Below are 23,384 nucleotides of genomic sequence, written 5' to 3' on the forward strand. Positions count from 1 at the left end.
AAACCAGTGCTTTCCTATATACTTTCTGAATCTGATTTTTTCCAATTTAAAGTCATTGCTGCGAGTCCTGTCTGTTGGATATTTTTAGCATGCTATTTACATCCCCTTTATTAATTCCTGTTTTCCATTTATACACCTCAATCATATATTCCCTAATTCTACGCCTTTCTAGAGAGTGCAGATTCAGGGCACTCAGTCGATCCTCATAGGGAAGATTTCTGATATATGGGATCAACTTTGTCATCCTCCTGTGTACGTTTTTCCAGTGCATTTGTATCCAATCTGTAATACGGTGACCAAAACTGCTCAGCATAATCTAAATAAAGCCTACCCAAAGATATATAGAGTTGAAGAACAACCTGAGGACTTCTATTATTTATACTTCTTGCTATGAAGCCAAGGATTCTGTCAGCTTTATTTCGAACACTAATGCACTGTTTTCTTGGTTTTAGATTACTGCTTACGAGAACTCCTAAATCCTTTTCACAGTCCGTAATATTAAGATCTACATTATTTAGTTTCTATGTCATGGTTATTTTTCCTGTGCAACATTTAGGACTTTGCATTTGTCTGTATTAAACTGCCTCTGCCACTTCTCCGACCACTGCATTGGTCTATTCAAATCATCCTGGAGTGCTCTAATGTCCACATTAGAATGTATTGGGCGGCCTATTTTGGTGTCAGCAAATTTGCTTATGTCGCTATTTACTCCCTCATCTATGTTGTTTATGTAGATTGTGAACAACAAGGGGCCCAACACTGACCCCAACACCGCTTGTGACGTGCCCCCATTCTAATTTCTCCCCATTTATGCAAACTCTCTGCTGCCTATTTGCCAACCATGCCTCTACCCAGGGAAAAATTTCTCCTTCTATTCCGTGTGCCTTAAGTTTTCTCAGTAGCCTCTGATGTGGAACTCAATCGAAAGCCTTACTGAAGTCCATATACACAATATCCATTCACACAATATCATATTCAATACCATGATCTACCTCCTCAAATACCTTAGTGAATTAAGGTAGTAAATTCGTAAGACAGGAACGACCCTTTGTAAAACCGTGCTTAGATTCAATAATCAATTTATGCCTGTCAAGATGGCTACGAATTGCCTCGGCAATTGTTGATTCCATAAATTTTCCCACTATGGAGGTAAGGCTTATTGGTGTATAGTTCGAAGCTAAGGACCTATCACCTGCCATTTCCCACTTATCAGGCACTATGCCAGTTTGTAGTGATATGTTGTAAAGATTAGCCAAAGTTATGCTAAGTTCCTCTTTACATTCCTTTAACACCCTTGCAAACAGTTCATCAGGACCTGGGGATTTGTTAGGTTTTAATTTCCCTGTTTGTCTGAGGACCATGTCACTAGTTACCGCAATCGTGCATAATTTATTATCGTCCTGTTCTACATAATCTATTATTTCTGGAATTTCGCTAGTATTTTCCTGGGTAAAAACTGAGAGGAAGTAAGTATTGAAAATTTCAGACATATCCTTATCACTGTCAGTGATCTGACTCAAGTTACTCTTAATTAAGTGGGCCAGTCTGGTCCCTGATCTTACTTCTGTTTACCTGAAAGAACCCTTTTGGGTTAGTCTTCGAATCCCTTGCGACCTTAGTCTCATAATCCCTTTTTGCTCTTCTTGTTCCTTTATTTCTTTCTTTAATTGAATATATTGATTTCTTAACTGCTCATCCCCTCTATTGGTACGTCTATATATGCCTTTCTTTTGACCAATGAGATGTTTTAATCTATTGTTAATTCATTTGGGATCATTTTTGTTAGATCTAATTTCCCTACTCGGAACAGAAGTTGTCTGGGCAACTAGAACTATGCTCTGAAAAACGTCATATTGGCAACCAAGATCACCTACCTGACCCATAGTCAGAACATCCCAATTTAGCCCACCCAGGTAATTTTTCAGTCCCATGAAATCGGCCAAACGAAAATGTGGGACAGAGATTTGATTGCAGTTATCTGGGTAATTCCGTGATATGTTGAAACTAAGTGATGTGTGATCACTTTCCCCAAGCTCATCATTAACCTCAAGATTATTAATTAATGATTCTTTGTTGGCAAGAACCAAGTCAAGTAGATTGTTTCCTCTAGTTGGTTCTGTCACAAACTGTTCTAAAAAGCAATCCTGAACCGTATCAAGAAAGTCACTAGACTCAAGATTTCCTGTCACATTGTTCCAATCAATTTGTCTAAGATTGTGGGCCTCAGGCACTAACAGGTTAGTTGACCAGGCAGTCAGAGGGAATGTCTAGCCCCTAAGTAATTTTTTCTTTCGAAGTCAGTCACCGGTATCCAACTGTAATGAATTTAACGTAGCTGTCTTTAATCACTTTTGAATCATTGTTTATACCCTCATGTTACATTATAAGAAAGAAGGATCACTGCAGCAGGCCTACTGGCCCATGTGGAGCAGGTCCATGTCAACCCCGGCTCAGACCAATGGCCCACCCGGTCAGGTCACCTTCACTTAAGGAAGGAGCACGGCACCTGACCCAGTAGCACCAGCTAGTCAGGTCCAACTCGCACCCACTCACACCCACTCATGTATTGATCTAATCCATTGTTAAAACTGCACAACGTCTTAGCTTCTATAACGGTACTCGGGAGTTTGTTCCAATTATCCACAACTCGATTACCAAACTCCTATTCCGTGTGCCTTAAGTTTCCTCAATAGCCTCTGATGTGGAACTATCGAAAGCCTTACTGAAGTCCATATACACAATATCATATTCAATACCATGATCTACCTTCTTAGATACCTTAGTGAAAGAAGTTAGTAAATTCGTAAGACAAGAACGCCCCTTTGTAAAACCGTGCTGAGATTCATTAATCAATTTATGCCTTTCAAGATGGCTACGAATTGCCTCGGCAATTATTGATTCCATAAATTTTCCCACTATGGAAGTAAGGCTTATTGTTCTATAGTTCGAAGCTAAGGACCTGTCACCTTGTAAATAGGTATTACATTTACCATTTTCCACGTATGTGGCACTATGCTAGTTTGTAGTGATATGTTGGAAAGATTATGTGATTAATATAATATCAATATCACATAGTATTAAGGAGATGACTTAAGGTTTCATAACTTGTCAGGATGATCGTAGTTGTGTTAATGGTGTCTTGGCCTTGGTTATCTGTAGTTACAAGAGCCCTATAAGTGTGTACTGAGCTCGGAATAAGTTGGAGACGATAGTGCCTGAGTAGTGTGTTACAAGGTGTGAGGTGACCCACAGTTATAGGAGCCCAGCAGGAGTGCACACACCACTAGGAAAATTGGTGGTTGATAGTGTTTAAGTAATGTGTTACGTGAGAGGATGCTAGCACCACGAGAGTCTTGTACTTGTTATGATCCGGGAGCTCACTACACTACACTTTGTCTCCTGTACACACTTTCAACGACGTCTTAGTCGCTTTCAGACGAGCCACACTCCTGCCGAGGTTGTTCATTTTGTTGTTATTGTTGTTGTTGATGATTCTGTTGCTGTCGTCGTCACTATTATTGAGGTTCTTGGTACTGCTGTTTCTGTGGCTGCATTTACTTCCACCACCTTCATTACACATACTGGTGATTTCTGTGCTTCAAGATGGAACTTACACTGATGACAACAAAGAAGTGAGTGAAATACTGAAGCTACAATATGGCTGTGTTCAGTGAGCCCTTAATGAGTCTTAAGATTATAAGTCCAAACGAGTTTTCATGGCTGACACTCAGAACTCTGAGGGAGAGTCCGGACACAGGAATCATCCAACAGTTTTCAAAAACTACTGGCATAGCCCCACTCAACATAGGTAGCAGTAAAACAGTCCAAACTATACACTAATAACGTTGACTTCCCACATTATTTAACTCTCTAAGAGAATCTTAAGAAACGAGATTGCTAATCACGTGGAATCGCAACATTTGCAACAACATTCTTCATTGTTACCAATCAGGCTTTAGGAGATCTTACTCAACCAACACCTTCCTAATTAATCAGATGGATTACATGGGAACTGAAATGTCAATAGGGAACCTCGTAGGAAAAAGGTCTTCGATACCTTCAACCACAGTATAATATGTTAGAAACTTCAAGCTATCGACATAGGATCCGTAGCCTTAGCAACAGGACACACATTGTCAAAATCAGCAGAACAGAATCAGTACCCCTGCCGATAACATGTGGAGTTCCCCCAGTTTAGTATACTGGATCCCCTATTATACCTATGGTATGTAAACGACATGCCCATCAGTGCCATGTGCAGACTCCTACTGTATGCAGATGACAGTGCTCTGTTAGTGTCAGGTAAAGACCCACAAGATATAGCTAATGTATTAACACTGGAACTGGAGTCCTGCAGCATATGGTTAGTAGACAACAAACTATCGTTACACCTCGGGAAAACGGAAGCCATACTCTTTGGCACGAAACATAAACTGAGAAGGGTAAATAATTTTAATGTCCGGTGTAATGGGGAACTCATCGCTTCAGTTTCCTCAGTAAAATATCTGGGAATCCCCTTTGACCTATCCATGTCAGGAGAACTGATAAGAAACAGTGTAGTAAGGAAAGCGAATGCCAGACTGAAGTTCCTCTACAGACAAGCACAGTGTCTACCTACTGAGGCTCGCAGGACCCTTATACAACGTCATATGAACTACGCTTACTCTTCATAGTACTCTGCCTTGACAAAAAAAAAAATACTGAAAGATAGACTACAAATCACCCAGAACAAAATGGAAAGATTCATCCTGGTCCTGTGTCCAAGAGAGCATGTAGGACAGGATGAATTACAACAATTGTATATGCTGAATGCTGAAGACCGAGTAAAGCAACTGAAATTAAATCAAGTTTATAAAATTGCTCACAGTGTCCAGAATATCTTGCTGCCATTTTTGTAAAGGCTGAGAACCAAAGCAATCATAGGGGGGAAAGAGCATAACTTTGTAGTACCCACAGTCAGCAGCCAGGCTTCAAACACCTTTTATTGTACAGCAATAAAGGAATGGAGCAGAGTGTCCGCACATGTCAAAACTAGTCATAACATGAACCAGTTCAAGAAGAGAGCCAAAAGGTGCCTAATGAATGTAGCGACAGAAAGGGAGGAGAATTATTTTTATTTTTTTTTAGCTAACACATATAAATATAAATAACTCATTTTACCATATTCCTAGTATATCTCCTTTATAGTATAATAAGATATTATCTCCTTTATAGTATAATAATAAGATATTAAAAGGACTCCAATGGAAATAAGTCACTTTGTCTGACCTTTTTTTTGGGGTTACCCTACGTTCTCTACACATATGTTGCTATGTATGATAATCTATGTAACTGTATTTGTGTATACCTGAATAAACTTACAAAACCCAAGGAAACATTGGTTTAGAACAGGTTACTCCTGCCTCTCTCAGTTGCTTGATCATTGCTACATGGTCTTGGATGCAGTGGAGGTCAAGCAAAAGTTGGATGTAGTTCACACTGACTTGCCAAAAGCTTTTGATAAGTGCCACTAACAATATGATATTCAATAAAGACAAGTTTCAGCTACTCACCTATGGAAAGACAGGAAATAAAAACTGGAACGGGAGAATAACACAAACTCGAATCACTTAGAGCGTAAGACTAATGTGGGAGACTTAAAAGTGACTATGTTGGATCAGAACAGTAATTATTACAACTACAAGGAGAATGATAGGATGAATAATTAGCTTTAAGTTTACGTGTTTTCTCAAGGCTGGAATAATGCTGCATGCTAACAGATACATTCAAGGAAGGCAAAGTTGCAGACCTGCAGAATGTACGGAGAACCTTCACTGCTAGCATAGCGTAGATGTTGTCAAGCACCTTGTAATGTAGGCGAAAAACATTCATTATTATCAACACCTAGAAAATTCTAGAGGTAATGGATCCAAATCTGCACACATAAATCATTTCCCATGGAAGCAAAAGGCTCAGCAGGCGGCGCAAAAAAATCAGTGAAAAGCAAGGGGCAAGAGGAAACTTGATAAATGTGAAAGGGCCAAGACTTATCAAAACTCTCTTCATAAATAAGGGAGATTACCAACAAACTCCTGGCTGTTTTCAAGAAGAAACTGGAAACGTTTCTCACGTCAGTTCCTGGTTAACCAGCCTGTAGCTCATACGTTGAGCTTTGTGCGGTTAGCACCAACAACCTGGTTAATCAGATCATCCACCAGGAGGCTTGGTCTGGGACCGGGTCGCGGGGGTATTAACCCTCGGAACACCTTGTAGGTAGACATCAGGCATACTTGAATTCTTGTCTGGTATAATAAACCCAGTGAGGAGCAGGGGTGCGGTGGGGACAATAAGGAAACACTGTATCAACATCCGGGGTCCCAGACTTTTCAACATCTTACAAGATATCAGAAACACGGCTGGAACAAGTGTAGAAGCCTTCAAGAGGAAACTGGACAAGTATCTTCACCGGGTGCCAGATCAACCAGGCTGTGATGGATATGTGGGGCAGCGGACCTCCAGCAGCAACAGCCTGGTTGACCAGGCAAGCACCAGACGAGCTTGGCCCATGGCCGGGCTCCGAGAGTACTGAAAAATGTCGAAGCTCCTCAAAGGTATACCAAAGGTTAGGTAGTGGGTGGGTGGTGACTTCCTACTGGTCCTGGTCTTGCCCTTGCGAGCAATTATGTTCCAGCACAGCATAACTAATACTTGATGTGTTCCAGCACTCATCATCCACCGCAGTGATATTAAGAGACCGGGAGTAGGAACACTCCCAGCTGCGGGAGTGTTCCGGCTGCTGACCCACATATCCATCACAGCCTGGTTGATCCGGCACTTCTCCCGGCAGTATTTCTGATATCTTAGTAAGATATTAAATGATCTGGATTCACGGATATTGGTACAGTGTTCTCTTATTGGGCCCACGATTCTCCTGATTTTTACCTGGTACCTGAAGGATACATAAAAGACTGGAGTCAATTCCCTCCGGGGCTTGATCCCAGACCAGGCCTCCTGGAAAATCAAGGCGTGATCAACCAGGCTGTTCCTGCTGGGCACAGCCCTACTGGTCAGACACTGATGTGAGGAAGTTTTCCAGTTCCATCTTGAAAACAGTCAGAGGTTTGTTGGTAATTCCCTGTATGCATGGAGGGAGGGCGTTGAAGAGTCGGGAACCTCTGACACTCATCGAGCTCTCTCTTATTGTACTCGCCGTGTCTGTTGTTTACTGAAGGTATTTTGGTACTGTCTGCCAAGTTTCTTTTTGTCATATGAAACGAGTTCGGTGTTCAGGATTGGGATCAGTCCCTCCAAGATTTTCCAGGTGTAAATTAGTATACGAGCAGTGAAATTTCTCTATTTTCCAACTCAGCAATCTTGTTTGCTTTGACTGGCCTTCAGTATTCAGCAGTACTCAAACCTGGAGATCACATTCTCTCCCACTCTGGTATGTTGTTATTTCACTGTGCAGATTTGGGACTTACGAGTTCAAGGACCTTCCACGTATATTTTTCTCTCTTTTACACAGGGTTTGACAAGGTTAGGTTAAGGATCCCTAACTTTATTGGCAAGCTAAGAGCTGTTACCTACATCAGCTCATTGGAAAGCATTTTTGTTATGAAACATACAAGTAGGGAACAGGATGAGGTTGGAGCTATCTGTGGGCCAGCATTTTCATCTGACCAATTGACTTTATCTCGTTGACATCATATTGCTGTACGAATGTGTTCCAGCCTCGAGTCATCCTGGGGATAAATGATCTCAGATGAAGTGATGTTCTGGAGAAGGGTACAGCCAGAATGAAGTTGCTGCTTTCTGCCCATCTTGTGGCATAAAAGCTTGTTTCACGCTGTCCTCGAAGTGGATCCAAGTGTGGTACTTTGACAATATTGGCCTTGTACATAACAGTGAGGCCACCCACATCCTGTGTTAAAGGCTCTGCTGAAATGACAGATCTATCCAGGATTGGTCCAGGCGAGAGATGAGACGTCTTGCTCTGTTCTCTACTCTGTCAAACAGTCGCAGATGAGAAGGGGGGCAGGCGAACCAAGAAAGTGGAGCATACTCAAGGTGTGAGCGTAAATGTGCCTCGTACAAAATCTTGCAACCTCTGCTGTCAAGCAGATGCAGGATACGGCGAAGTGCTGTAAGCTTCCTGGCTGCCTTGTTTGCAAGATTTACAACGTGATTTTTCATGGTCAGTTTGGAGTCAGATTTCACCCCAGGGATATCAACTTCTTCCCCAGATGCCAACACCCTCCCATTCATCCTTACTACTGCACCGGCATTACCATCATGGTGCCTAGAGATCATCATTTGTGTTTTCTCAGGTGCAAATGTTACTTGCCAACTGGTGATTGATGTAGCTTAGAGCAGCTGGCATTTCTTCTCTTGGATAAGTGAATGTTAGTGTACAGTCGTCTGCAAATGCATGGGATTCTGGGATGAGATGAAGAAGGTCATTGAAGTAGACATTCCATAACAATGGTCCCAGCACGCTACCTTGTGGAACACTTGCCCCAATAAGATGTCTTGCTGATTCTGTTCCATTGAGAACTACCCTTAGAGATCTACCATGAAGGTAATCACTGAGGAGTCATAGCATAGAGCCTACAGTTCCCAGAGATTGCAGTTTTGCTAAGAGGCCCTGGTGCCACACCTGGTCGAAAGCACCAGCAATGTCCAGTGCTACCACACAGCTGACTTTGGATTCATCCAGTGACTGGTGCTACTTAGTGGAGAGGTTTAACAACAGATCAGCCGCAGAGTAGCCTTTCTTGAAGCCATATTGAAGGTCATAAAGTAGTGAGTGGTAGTCAAAAAACTGTCATTTGTCTTGAGATTATTGTCTCAAGGAGCTTGCCAGTGATTGACAGGAGTGACACTGGTCTGTAGTTGCTGATTTCTGCTCTGCTCTTCTTTTTGTGAACAGGGACTACATTTGCCTCTTTCCACAGAGAAGGCTATTTACACTGTACTAGGCAATGCTGAAAGATGTGAGTTAGAGGTGCTGCTAGCTGGTCTGCACATCTCGGCAATCTTGGGCTCAACTTGTCTGGGCCCACAGCCTTTTCGTGGTCAAGCGATTTAAGATGGAAATACACCTCTTCCTGCCCTATTGTCACCACTGACAGTTTTGACACAGTTCTTGCAGCTAGCCAAGGAGTATCCCTTGCTGGATCAGGAACTTGTATTTTGGTAGCAAAGTGTTCGCCAAAGAGGTCCGCTTTCTCTTCACCACTAGTAGAGGTGGTCCCATCCTGTCGATTTAGAGGTGGAATGAGTTCATCAGGCAGATAATCTTGTCTGTCTTTGACCAGGGACCACCAGGTTTTGGAGCCTACCTTACCTGATGCTAGCTTTCTTTTCGTGTCCATCTCGTATTTAGCGATGGCCCACTTTTGAACGTCACCCATATGCCTACAGGCTTGCCTGTGCAAGTTCCTGTTATAGGTGGTAGGATGTCTCTTATACCTTCGCCATGCCTTGTACTTAGCAGTAGCAGCCTCTCTACAACGAAAGGCAAACCAAGGCTGATCTGTGGGCTTCGTCACATATTGCCGGTGAGGAATGTGTTCTTGTTGTAGATTAAGTATGTGTCCAGTGAAGGCTTTCACTTGGTTGTCAACATCCCTCTGGAGAAGAGCATTCCAATTGGTGGTGGCGAGCTCAGAGCAAAGGGCTGGCCAATTACCTCTTTCCCATAGCCAGGTTGTGCGTGTGGATTCCTCACCTCGTTCTGTTGGGATCTTAAGTGTCGTAAAAACAGCCTTGTGGTCAGATGATCCAACGTAGCCGAGGGGTTGACAAGTGGCTATACCTTCTGCTAGATCACTCACAACTGGGTCAAGGGAGGAGCCAGAGATGCGAGTAGGGAAATCAACAAAGTTTCTCATGTCAAATACTGCAAGAAGGTCATCCAAGTCCCTCTGTATAAGGTGTTGGTTGAGGTCACCAACAATTATGACATGTTGACAGTTGTGTTGCAGCAGAAGGGAGTCCACATTTTCCATTAGGAAGTTGATGGGGTCTCCATGTTGCCACTGAGGTCTGTACAATGCACATGCTAGTACAGAGATACTAGTGTTTATGCATAGCTTGAAGAACATTTCAAGATGAGTAGGGATGGCAGCATCAATGTGCTAGGCATGTACACTTTTAGAGAAGTACACAGCAACACCTCCTCCTTGCCCCTGCCTGTCTCTTCTCATCCATGAGGTGTAGCCAGCAATTCTTGCAAAATTTTTTGGAGTCCTGTCGTCCAAAAATGTTTCAACAACAGCTACCACGTCGGGACGTCGAGTGTTCACAAAACTGTGAGAGATCTCTCCAACATTAGTAATGAAACCTTTAATGTTAGCCGACAGGATGCTGATAGACTGGCTCCTCGTGATGTGGTCAGGTTGAGGTGGTGGGTGTGTAAGGCATGTAAGTTGCCTGTCCTCGAGAGAGGTAGGGCACTGAGGCAGCTGCAGGGATGTAGGTCTGTGGTCTTGTATAAGGCACAATACCACCTGCGGGGCTGAGTGGGTGACGTGTGAGTGTGTTCACCAGTTCAGAGATCCTGCTGGTTTGTTCCGAGAACAGGTCTCTGAACAGGTGGTCCTATCTGTCAAGTTCCTTTTTCTTCCGACACTGGTCCTCCTGTTGACCTTTCTTGTGGCAGTAATTGCACCTGGTATCTCGCAGGCAGTTGTTAGCGGTGTGCCCCTTCCGGTGACAGTGAGTGCACTGCCTAGGTGCCTGGGGGGGGGGGGTGGACTATTTGTCGCACCTCCTGTATTTTGCTGATTTGTCTGCAGGTTCTGCCATTGGGACTGTGTTGGTGGAAGGTGAGACGGCTGTACATGTCTTCCTCTTCCACGTCCTCTGCCACGTCCTCTACCACGCCCCTGTGCAGTTCTGACAGATGTCTCTCTGCTGTTCGTACTTTGGTGCAGTAGGTGTTCAGGTGCAGTGATACTGCCCTGATTATTAACTGCACCAATCTCTGGTGGAGAAAATCCTGACTCGCTCCCCCCCTCTCTCTCTCTCTCTCTCTCTCTCCCCTCTCTTTCTCTCCCCCTCTCTCTCTTTCTCTCCCCCCTCTCTCTTTCTCTCCCCCCTCTCTCTCTTTCTCTCCCCCCTCTCTCTCTTTCTCTCCCCCCCTCTCTCTCTTTCTCTCCCCCCTCTCTCTCCCTCTCCCCCCCTCTCTCTCTCTCCCCTCTACCCCCTCCTCCTCTCTCTCCCCCTCCCCCTCTCTCCCTCTCTCTACCCTTCTCCCCCTCTGTCTCCCCCTCTCTCCCTCCGCTCTCCCCCTCTCTCCCTCCTCTCCCTTCTCTTTTTTTTTTTTTTTTTTTTTTCTTTACACAGGGTTTGACAAGGTTAAGGATTCCTAGCTTTATTGACAAGCTATTTACAGGTTAAGGATTTCTAACTTTATTGGCAAGCTAAAAGCTGTTACCTACATCAGCTCATTTGAAAGCATTTTTATTGTTATGAGACATACAAGTAAGGAACAGGATGAAGTTGGAGCCATCTGTGGGCCAGCATTTTCATTTGATCAACTGACTTTATCTCATTGACGTTATGCTGTACGAATGTGTTCCATACTCGAGTCATCCTGGGTATATATGATCTCAGATGGAGTGATGTTCTGGAGAAGGGTACAGCCAGAGTGAAGTTGCTGCTTTCTGCCCGTCTTGTGGCATAAAAGCTTGTTTCACGCTGTCCTCGAAGTGGATCCAAGTGTGGTACTTGGACAATATTGGCCTTGTACATAACAGTGAGGCCACCCACATCCCTCCTGTGTTGAAGGCTCTGCTGAAATGACATATCTATCCAGGATGGGTCCAGGCGAGAGATGAGACGTCTTGCTCTGTTCTCTACTCTGTCAAGCAGTCGCAGATGAGAGGGGGGGGGGCAGGCAAACCAAGAAAGTGGAGCATACTCAAGGTGTGAGCGTACTTGTGCCTCGTACAGAATCTTGCAACCCCTACTGTCAAGCAGATGCGAGATACGGCGAAGTGCTGTAAGATTCCTGGCTGCCTTGCTTGCAAGATTTGCAACATGGTTCTTCATGCTCAGTTTGGAGTCGAATTTCACCCCAAGGATATCAACTTCTTCTCCAGGTGCCAGCACCCTCCCATTCATCCTTACTACTGCACCAGCATTACCATCATGGTGCCTAGAGACCATCATCATTTGCATTTTCTCAGGTGCAAATGTTACTTGCCATCTGTTTCCCCAAGCTGATATAGCTCTTAGCTGGTGATTGATGTAGCTTAGAGCAGCTGGCATTTCTTCTCTTGGATATGTGAATGTCAGTGTACAGTCGTCTGCATATGCATGGGATTCTGGGATGAGATGAAGAAGGTCATTGAAGTAGACATTCCATAACAATGGTCCCAGCACGCTACCTTGTGGAACGCTTGCCCCAATAGGATGTCTTGCTGATTTTGTTCCATTGAGAACTACCCTTAGAGATCTATCATGAAGGTAATCACTGAGGAGACATAGCGTAGAGCCTGCAATTCCCAGTGCTCGAAGTTTTGCTAAGGGGCCCTGGTGCCACACCCGGTCGAAAGCACCAGCAATGTCCAGTGCTACCACACAGCTGACTTTGGATTCATCCAGGGACTGGTGCCACTTAGTGGAGAGGTTTAACAACAGATCAGCAGCAGAGTAACCTTTCCTGAAGCCATATTGACGATCACAAAGTAGTGAGTGATAGTCAAAAAAAAAACTGTCATTTGTCTTGAGATTATTGTCTCAAGGAGCTTGCCAGTGATTGACAGGAGTGACACTGGTCTGTAGTTGCTGATTTCTGCTCTGCTCTTCTTTTTGTGAACAGGGACTACATTTGCCTCTTTCCACAGAGAAGGCTATTTACACTGTACTAGGCAGTGCTGAAAGATGTGAGTTAGAGGTGCTGCTAGCTGGTCTGCACATCTCAGCAATCTTGGGCTCAACTTGTCTGGGCCCACAGCCATTTCGTGGTCTCTCCCCTCTCCCTCCTCTCTCTCTCCCCTCTCCCTCCTCTCTCTCTCCCCTCTCCCTCCTCTCTCCCCCTCTCCCCCCTCTCCCTCCTCTCTCTCCCCCCTCTCCCCCTCTCTCTCCCCCCTCTCTCCCCCCTCTCTCCCCCTCTCCCTCCCCCTCTCCCTCCCCTCTCTCCCCCCTCTCCCCTCCCCCCTCTATATCTCTCCCCTCTCCCCCCTCTATATCTTTCCCCCTCTCTATATTTACTTACTTTTTTTTGCCTTTTCTGTAGCCTCATCAGAGACACTTCATGTCTCTTCCTAAACTGGTTTATACTGAGACTTACCTTGACACGATCAAGCAACCTATTATTCTCCATTATTACCGTGTAATAGAAGGTGCTTGAAGCCTGACCACTTACTGTACGTACTAAAAAAATGGTTTTACTTCCCTCAGTACCATTGGCCTTGGTACAGCAAGATATTCTGGACACTAGTTGTTAGTAGTTTTGTATACATGGTTCGTTAACGTTGCTTTACTCTGCCACATAAAGCATTCCATTTAGTGGAATACAACCTGGTCTATATATGTAGTCTTGAAGACAGGACCAGGATGAATCTCACTATCTTATTCTCAGTCATTTGTAGTTTTTTTATTATTTTTTGTTAGAGCAAAGTACCCTGGAGAGCAAGAATAGCTTTCATAACTTAATGTAAGAGGTAGTTTTCCTACATTGTTTACTGTCATTTCCAGTGACATGGATTAAAGGGAATTTTAGATATTTCACTAAGTACTGTTGAGTTTCCCGTTACACATTGTAGCGAAAGTTCCCTTTTCAGTTTACTTTTTTATGCTACAATAGTATGGCTTCTGTTTATCTTAAGTGTAGTGATATACCTTTGATGATACCCGAGAGTTTTTCTACTCCTGAAGCCCGGTTCAAGTGATGGTACATTAGCTATATTCTTTTGATCTTTCCTGAGACTAGCAGAGCTTTGTTATATACATTAAGAATGTGCATTTCACACTCATTAACATATTATTTACGTAACAGAAATAGGAAACCAAAATATTCCCAGGGAAAGACATGTTATTTCCAGGGTTCTGATTCTGTATTATCGACCCTGACATTTTTTTCTTGTTCAGGAAAGACTCGTCATTCTACAGAGCCTCTGCCGACAGTTTTTAATTTCTTACATTTTTTTTTTATGATTTACTGCATCAAATGTCGTTTGTAAGTGTAAAGTCGTCATACCTGTGAGATTCCCTGATGATATTTGGGTTGTCGGACAATCCATCATGTGAAACAGTTGGGTGTCTTTATTGATGTAAAGTGTCGCCTACGCAGCAGTAGTAATGAAATAAAAATGATATCAGCCCATCAGCCTGAGAGAAAAAGTTCAACTCGTCGGTATTTTATACCATTTTAAACAGTCCATCAGGTTAATTAAGTAGGTATCCGTTGAGGTAGTTCTCCTGAGACTTGATTGTAACTATGAATATGTTGTCATTAGATACTTGACTAATGCTTTCTATAGAATTTTGAGAATCTCGGTGAATATGGTAACAGACCTTAAATTACTGACATCCGATCCACTGCTTTTCTTGAAAATAGGAATGACTGTGGCCTCCTTGAGTCCATCAGGCACGACATTGATTGTGATGGTTAAATTTATGTGATCTATGGGAACTGTCAGCTCGGAGGCGCCATCTTTTAGGAGTTTGACTAGAATGTTATCAGGTTCGATTCCTTTAGTTAAGTTTAACTTTTTTTTTTTTTCCACAAAAAATCAGTTCCTTGGGTGATGCATTTGTTATTGGAGTCTGCGTTGAAGTTATTTGATGTGCCTGGTAGTTTACTGACTAATGATAATGTAACAGTTGTGTAGTATCAACTGAAACTTGCCGCTTTAGCTCCTTCGTGGCATACCTCGTTAACAATGTTACACTTTTAGATCTGCTGGTTCGTGGGTATATCCAAGTGCATTTCACTGTTGCCAGAGCTTTCCAGGATTCTTCTTGCCTTTACTCCTGTTTTACGCCTCTACACTTTTTTCTTACCATGTGAAATAAATGTATACTGCAACATCCTATCCAGGTACACTCCAGGTATCTATTTGACCAAACATTTTTTAAGCAGTTGGTGTGAGTTTGATACTGTTTAATATATCTTTAATTGTTCAGGGTTCAGATCTTGGTTTAAACTCCTTCATTGGTAGATGGGTGAGGGACCTGGTCTATGACAGGGCTCGGGGAGTAGGAAGACTCTCGAAACTCATCATTAGAGGTATATGGGGGCTTGGGAAGGGATGGGGAGACGTTCATATGTAGAGGAAGGTAGAGAAGGGGTTTGTTATTGTGTGGGGGAAGGAAGCTGGTAGACGGTGTGTGGGGAGGAAGTAGACTGTTTATTGGGGAGGATTTTTTTTTTTTTTTTACAAATGTGGAATATTAGAGCAGCAGCAATGTGCTGCTGCTGCTCTAACATTACTCATCATAAAAGTCTTGGAAACAAATTACAAATTTTATGGGACAGTTAAATCTGTGTAGCCCAAACCAGGATGGTTTTAGAGAAGCCTAGAATCATTCTTGTCGCGACTGCTGAACCACTGAACAGAATTACAGAGGCTTTGGATGAAAACCAAATCACAGATGTGGTATACACAGATTTTGTAAAGGTGTTTGACAGATGTGATCATGGGGTGATTGTGCACAAAATTAGAGCCATGTGCATAACGGGGAAGGTAGACAGATTGATTTCGAACTTAATGACAGAACACATACGTTAATAGTAAACAGAGCCAAATCCAGCATTAGCGAGGTAAAAAGTTCAGTACCCCATGGCACTGTCCTAGCACCTCTGCTGTTCATCTTCATAGACACATAAAAACTCTCGCCACAATTTTGTATCATATTTGGATGACAAAATAAATGTGACAGTAACTTCACCAGAAGACACTGAAAAATTGCAGGAAGATATAAGCATGGATTTCCAGTGGGCAGAGTGGAGAACATGACGTTCAGTGTTTATAAGTTCCAGCTGCTTAGGTGTGGAAAGAATGAAGACCCCAGAAGGGACACTGTGTATAGAACTCAAGAGGACTCAAATAGAACGAAAGGAACACATAAAAGACCTGGACGTAAGAAACTCTGCCGACCTTGCATTCAAAGAACAAAATAAGGCAAATATCACGACAGCCAGTAAAATGACGGGGTGAATAATGGAGACTTTCAAAACAAGGGAAATTGTGATAGTGGTGACACTATTCAGATCACTTGTCCACTCTGAGTATTGTTCAGTATTGACGGCCCCTTTCAGGGCAGGAGAAATATTAGAGCTGGAACAGACATAGAGATCAGTTATGGCCTTCATAGAGCCAATAAAGCATTTCAGTTACTGAGAACTTCTCAGTCCTAAATGTGTGCTCACTGGAACGGAGAAGAAAGATGCATGATTATATATACCTGGGAAGTACTTGAGGGTCTGGTCCCAAATCTACGCACTGCCATAACATACTGGAGTGAGAGATATTGGAGGAAGTGCAAAATAAACCCAGTGAAAAGCAGGGGTGCAGTGGGCACTATAAGGTAAAACTGTATTAATGTCCGTGGTCCCAGATTATTCAACATCTTGCCAGAGGATATTAGAAACACTGCTGGACAAGTATCGTCACCAGGTGCTAGATCAACCAGGCTGTGGATCAGCGGATCTCCAGCAGCAACAGCCTGGTTAAGCCGGCAAGCACCAGGTGAGCCTGGTCCAAGACCGGGCTCCAGGAGTAGGAAAACTCTATTCCATAATGCAGGATGCGTCACATATATACACTTGTGTTGAACTGCGTGATCCTGGGCTGGGAGGCTTCTGTAGGGCAGTGAGGATATCCTTAAGTATTCCATTAAAGGTTCATCAACTGATGTAGACATAGTATAATAACCTATGTGACAAAATAAGATACCAGATATATTAAACAAATTTCCTAAATTTGCTTGTAACAGATAAGAGAACTGTAGATATAAATCCAGATGTACTCATGTAAATCCTTTTGAAGCCTAGTTCCTAGGCCTATTGTGTATCTATGCTTTTGCGCTGCCCTCCACGGGATGGATATAGGGCGCACAATAAACCAGCCCAGGGGTTCCCAACCTGGGGGTGCACGCACCCCCAAGGGGTGCGAGATGGCATTTCAGGGAGTGCGACAGAGAGTTCAATTTGTTTACCCGCAGTACTGTATTTGGTTCAATTTGTGATTCAAAAATTAGAAATTTGACTTCCATCTTCAAACGTGATATTACTCTTGGTGGTGGTGGTGCAGCAGTAATCAAACGTTTCGTAGGGGTGCTTAGATTTAGATTTTGCTACTTCGGTGATAAAATCTAAACCTACGAAAGTGGAGGATTAATGGTTTGTAGGAGGGAGGGTCCTAGCCTGCGTGTGTGTGTGTGGGAGGGGGGGGGGGAGGTTGTCTTTCCCAGGGGCGCTGCAGCGACCTTGGCCGTGACCAACCGGAATTTCCGCCACCTCTCCACTGGAGGCTACACTTGACGCTGCACCTCAAATAAAGGTAGGCGAATGGATATTCAACTACCTAACTGCCTGGAGTGTACTTAGTATTTGTTCCGAAGGTCAAGACCCTCGCGGCCTGCCCCCAGACTAAGCCTTCTGGTGGATGGCCTAATCAACTAGGCTGTTGGTGCTATCTGCACGAAGTCCAACATATACATCACAACCCTGCTAAATAGGGATTAACTTGAAAAACTTGTCCAGTTATTTCTTGAAGAGTCAGGGGTGTGTTGGTACTGCCCCGTGTGAAAGACAGCAGGACTTGTGCGACATATAGATATCTTTATTCTGGATACGTTTCCAGAATAAAGATAAGTGTCTCATATATCAACATGTCGGGTTTATAAACCATTTATTCGAACAACAGGAGGAGGACGTTGAAAAGTTTTAGTCCTTGACACTGACTAAGTGTAGTCATTGTATCCCTGGTTTACATTTGGGGCCCCTGAATGAAAGTAGAGCACAGAGGAATAGTAAACAGCAAAATCTAGCATTAACAAGGTAAACCGCTGAGTATCCCAAGGCAAGGTCTTGGTACTTTTACTGTTTATTAGCCTTATTAGTGCACATAAATACACTTTCCACAGTTTCATATCATTTGTTGATGATACCAAAATAAGCAAGAAAAACAACTCGGTAGAAGACGCGGCAAAATTGCTGTGCGCGCGCGAGTAAAATATATGTCGTGCCGAATAGGTAAAATTTGCCATTTTGGCTTAAATAGCAACGCTCTTCTTGCCGAATAAAGCAAGCGAAAATTTGTGCATCCAATAATTTCGTAAAAATCATTCTGAACCTAACGAGAAAAAAAATGTAATTCATTGTGTTTTATTATTAAAATATTGTAAACTTATCTAAAATATATTTAGTAGGATTACGCTAAATTTAATTGAGCTTGTTATAAGGTTAGATAAGTTTTCTTAGGTTATTTTGGTTCAAAATTATTAATTTTTGCATTAACACAAATGAAAAAAATATGTCTTTAAACGTATAAGAGAAAATTTTAGAAAGGACTTAATTTTAAATAAATTCTTGTTAATTGACCAGTTTTACCTATTTGGCACGATATATATATATATACATTATATATATATATAAATATATATAATGTCGTGCCGAATAGGCAGAACTTGCGATCTTGGCTTAAATAGCAACGCTCATCTTGTCATATAGGACAAGTGAAAATTTGTGTATGCAATAATTTCGCCAAAATCATTCTGAACTTAACGAAAAAGATATATTTCACTGTGTTTGTTTAGTATTAAATTACTGTAAGCAAATCTAAAATATATTTAGTTGGGTTAGGTTAAAATAAATTTCTCTTGTTATAATAAGGTTAGGTAAGTTTTCTAAGATTCTTTTGGTGCAAAATTAAATTTTTTTACATTAACATTAATGAAAAATATATATCTTTAAACGTATAAAAGAAAATTTCAGAAAGGACTTAATTTTAATTGAGTGTTATCATTGGTAATATTCCTGTTTTGAAAGTTCTCATTATCCACCCCAACATTTGTCTAGCTTTCATAAGATTTGCTTGATGATATTCTCTAAACAACAGGTCAGCAGACATTATTACATCCAGGTCTTTTACATTTTGTGTTCTATTTGGTGGTCTTCCTGTGTTTAGCATGTTATGTCCTTGAGGTTCTCATTTTTTTTCATATCTGAAATTTAGCGACTTGGTAGAGCAGTGACCGTTAGTGTGTAACACTCCAACATGGTCCTGATGATGTGTGACATATTTAGAGAACATGTGTAAAGCGTGCACTTAACACCTCAAGCTCCCGTAGTTGAGAAGGGACACCCGAGTGTGCAGGCTCTGTGTTTCACTTACATTCTCATCAGTAAATATTATAGGACTGTGCTATAGTTTATCTCAACACCCCTGCCACAGGATGAACCTAAGAGTTGCCTGTCTTAGGGCAGTAAAAACTTAACTCATAATTTATTATTTACACTTAAAAGCAGATCAATGGCAGTTGATAGCTTCGCTTCTGGGCAATTCCTGTTGATCTCATGTCTTTTTTAGAGCAGAAAATTTTCTGCGATAATGTTGCACTACATACGTAGTGAATTTAATAATATTGTAAATTAAGTAGGACATAAATTACACATCACAGAATCACTTAATTATACTTATAGAATACTTGCAGAAGCAATAGCTCTAGTGTATGGAACCATGAATGAGTTTAGATCTGGTGGGTGTGGCATGCAAAGAGTATGTTACAATTTATTCGGCATATGTCTCACTCCCATATGGGCTGCCTCCCAACCAACAAACCGGTGCTAAATGTTAAACAATCAGTAGGGTACCCATCGTTAAATCAGTACCTTGATTCATTGGCCAGTCACATATAAGCCTTCCAAAGCTGAAGCAACGTGGTTCACTTGCGGTAAGCGTTGGCAGACTTGCCTAGCTGCTGGTTGAGTACAGTGCACTCTCTCAGGCTTCTGCTCTGCCATCTGTCACTTGGTGTACACTTTTCCATTTGTACATATTATACATTTATATATCTAGTGAAGGCAAATATACTTTATGGTCTACTGTTGAATTTTGTCGATCCATTTCCCATTATGACCAGGTCTCACAGGCCATTCTTTACCTGTGTCTGTAATATGGTGACCCGAACACCCAGCCTTCTGGGTGCATTGGAACATTTTGAAGTATACTTGGGGGAGTCGTCCCAGGTGGTCACAGCCTACGGCGATCACAATCCTCTAGTCTATCTCAACACCATGAAAAACCACAACACACGTCTAATGAGATGGAAGCTCAGGCTACAACCCTGCTGTCTGCTCTCTCTATGATAGTTTGACTTTGAGTCTAGAGAAAAAGTTGGATGGTTGAGAGGAAAGGCAGCTCCTTTATTGTTCAGTGTCATGGCTGCATGCTATCCATGGAGGTGGAGGCCTAGTGCTGGCTATTAGAGTCCTTTTTGAGGTGGGGATGAAGTATGCATAGAGTATGTTACAATTTATTCAGTGTATGTAATACTCCCATATAGGCTGCCTCCCAACCAACGAACCGGATGCTAAAGATTTAACGATCAATAGGGTACCTATCGTTGATTCAGTACCTTGGTTCATTGGCCAATCACAGGCAAGCCTGCCAAAGCTGAAGCAACATGGTTCACTTGCGGTAAGCATTGGCATTGAGTATGGTGCACTCTCTCTGGCTTCTGCTTTGTCATCTGTCACCATGGTGTACACTTACTATTCCATCTGTACATAGTATACATGTATATATTATCTGGTGAAGGCAAATATACTTTATAGTCTACTGTTGAGTTTTGTTTACTCCATTTCCCATTACGACCAGGTCTCACAGGCCCTTTACCTGTGTTCGTAATAGTAGGGCACTATGGTTATATTTCCTGCCTTAGCCCGAGCCAAGAAACCTTTTCTGTCATTTCCAGATGTACTTTATATTCTCCCTCCTTTTAAGACGCTGAGTCATGTGTGTGTATTCTGAAGTACATAAATAAGAGAATATCCAAGAGTCCCTCACAATATCTCAGTCCATCACCTCACTTTGCCAGGCCAAGTCGAGGCTGACTTATACAACCTAACGTTGACTCTTAGTTGATTTATCTCAACCAGTAGGAACTCTTCGTCACTATACCAATGAATTTTCCCAAGAACAAGAACTGCCATGTTCATAATGGCTAGAATTCACTTCTAGGACTCTGCTGCTCTCCAGAAAGGTTCTTTGATGCCGCCCAGTGGTTCTTCATTCATGGAATGAAACCTGTTTTTCCATGTATCAAACCTGAGTGCCTCCCATTCCTCCAGACACACTATGACCTGTACGGGTTTAAACTCCCCCCCCCAAACCTTCCTTTATGAATAACAGTAATTTAAGTCATAATTTAATTATTCTCAAAATGCACTTTTTGAGAAATGTTCACGTTTCAGCCAATGAATAAATACTGTAAGCATGTCACTGCTGTGAGTCCTACCTTCATCTGCTGCTGTCATGATGGTTAATGACTTGTTTTCCAAGGAATTATACCTTCCCTTTTTCCCTCCCCTTCAGACTAATCCTGATTATCCTTCCCCCCTTCCCGTTCAGCAGGTGCTGTATGAACTACGGGTTTAGCGCGCTTCCATAAATTTATTAGCAATATCTAGGTGCCCTAGTCCTTGCCTAAATGTTAAGTGCAGGGAAGAGGTGTAACTAGACAGTGGGAATGACCACTAGTGTTCAGTCAAAACACTTCTGGCCATGGATTGAGCCGGGGGGGGCGTTGACCCCCGGAGTCACCTCTAGGTAGACCTATTTGCGACATGATACTGATACATCAGTGTTATGTTGATAGAATTACCCACAAATTATTATTTAAGAGAAATGTGTAACTAATGTGATATTTTATTGTGGCAACGTTTTGCTCTCCAGGAGCTTTGTCAAGCTAGGCAGCAGCTTGACAGTTCCGGGAGAGCGAAACGTTGCCGCAACAAAAGTCAAATTAATTGCACATGTCCTTTTACTCGTGGATTATTACCCATTGAGGGTTTTATGAGTGTACTTCTTGATCCTTGTATTTGTGTTAACATAAGGTTGATTATTTTTTGTTGTTGCAGGGGATGGTGGGTGAGTGATGTTGGGGGAGAGCGTGGTGGTGAGCGGGGGAGGGGGCGCCACCCTCCTCCGCCCACGCTCTGCAGACAACCTGGCCTGCCTAGCACCCGTCTCCTCCCTTCCCACCCTCGACGACCTCGCCGAGTCTGAGGTCTTTGTAGGTAAGTGTCCACTACGTGGTTACTTCTTGTTAACCAGTCTTAAGGGGAGATATAGGTGAGGGACAGTTGTATGGACTCATCCCTGTGCGTCTTGTTCCTCCATTCTTATGTTCTTATAACTGCAGTGTCCTGATAACTACCGCACCATCCCAAAGAAACTGAACCATCTGCTGGCATAAGTAGTACAATAGGAAGAATTAATAAATGCTACAGGCTTTAGAAATTTAAAACATATTGCATGATAAATACTGAGGAAGAGTCACCAGGAGCGTAGCTCTGCTGCTGTAGTAACAGATACAATAATTATAAATACTGAAAATGTGTAAAAGATATACATAGGTTCCAGGCAGTCACCTAGGAGCTTAATGATCTAGGAGTAAGTTTACATCTATCTGGAGTGTGTTTCAAGGGTCAATGCTCTATCAGCCCGGTCCCAAACCAAGCCTTCCGGTGGATGGCCTGATCAACTAACCTATAGGTGCTAGCTGCATAAAGCCCAGCATAGGCACCACAGCCTGGCTGGTTAGGCACTGACTTAGGAAACTTGTTCATTTCTTTCTTGAAGACATCCAGGGATCCGTTGGTAATCCCCTTTATGTATGGAGGACGCTGAAAAGTCTTGGCCCCTTCAAACTTAATTCTTTTCATTGGAGGTATTTTACACCGTCTGTTAAGCCTCTTACGTTAATGGGGGAATTATTTATGTGAAATTTGGAATCAGTCCTGATAAGATTTTCAAGGTGTAAATTATGATGCATCTCTTTCGCCTCTGTTCCAAAGAGTACAGATCAAGGGACTTGAAACGTTCTTAGTAATTTAAGTGCTTAAGTGAATCTGTGCGAGTAGTGAAGGTTCTTTACATATTTTCAAGGTCTGCAATTTCGCCTGCCTTGAATGGAAATGTTAAGAGTTTAACAGTACTCCAGCCTAGAGTGAACAAGTGAACATTGCCTTGGCATCCCTTGTTTTGAAGGCTCTGGTTATGCAGCCTGTCATTTTGAAGGCTCTGGTTATGCAGCCTGTCATTTTCTTTGCGGTTGTAATGGTGACAATTGTGATTCTTGAAGGTGAGACCCCACATGATCACTACCAGGTCTCTCGCATTAGTTTTATGCTCTGTTAAGTGATTTATGTTTGTATTATACTC

At 42.6% G+C, this 23,384-nt stretch overlaps 1 protein-coding gene across 1 annotated transcript in view; it reads left to right on the forward strand.

The window, feature by feature from the left end:
* The window catches only part of corn (cornetto), a 545,732-nt gene that overhangs the window by 200,758 nt on the left and 321,590 nt on the right, over positions 1 to 23,384 (forward strand). Inside the window, exon 3 of the mRNA XM_070084950.1 lies at positions 22,079 to 22,237. Coding sequence (XP_069941051.1) covers positions 22,096 to 22,237 — 142 coding nt within the window. The 5' untranslated portion in view covers positions 22,079 to 22,095. The remainder of the gene's footprint in view (positions 1 to 22,078; positions 22,238 to 23,384) is intronic.

Source organism: Cherax quadricarinatus, chromosome 14, assembly GCF_038502225.1.
Source record: "Cherax quadricarinatus isolate ZL_2023a chromosome 14, ASM3850222v1, whole genome shotgun sequence".
NCBI lineage: Eukaryota > Metazoa > Arthropoda > Malacostraca > Decapoda > Parastacidae > Cherax > Cherax quadricarinatus.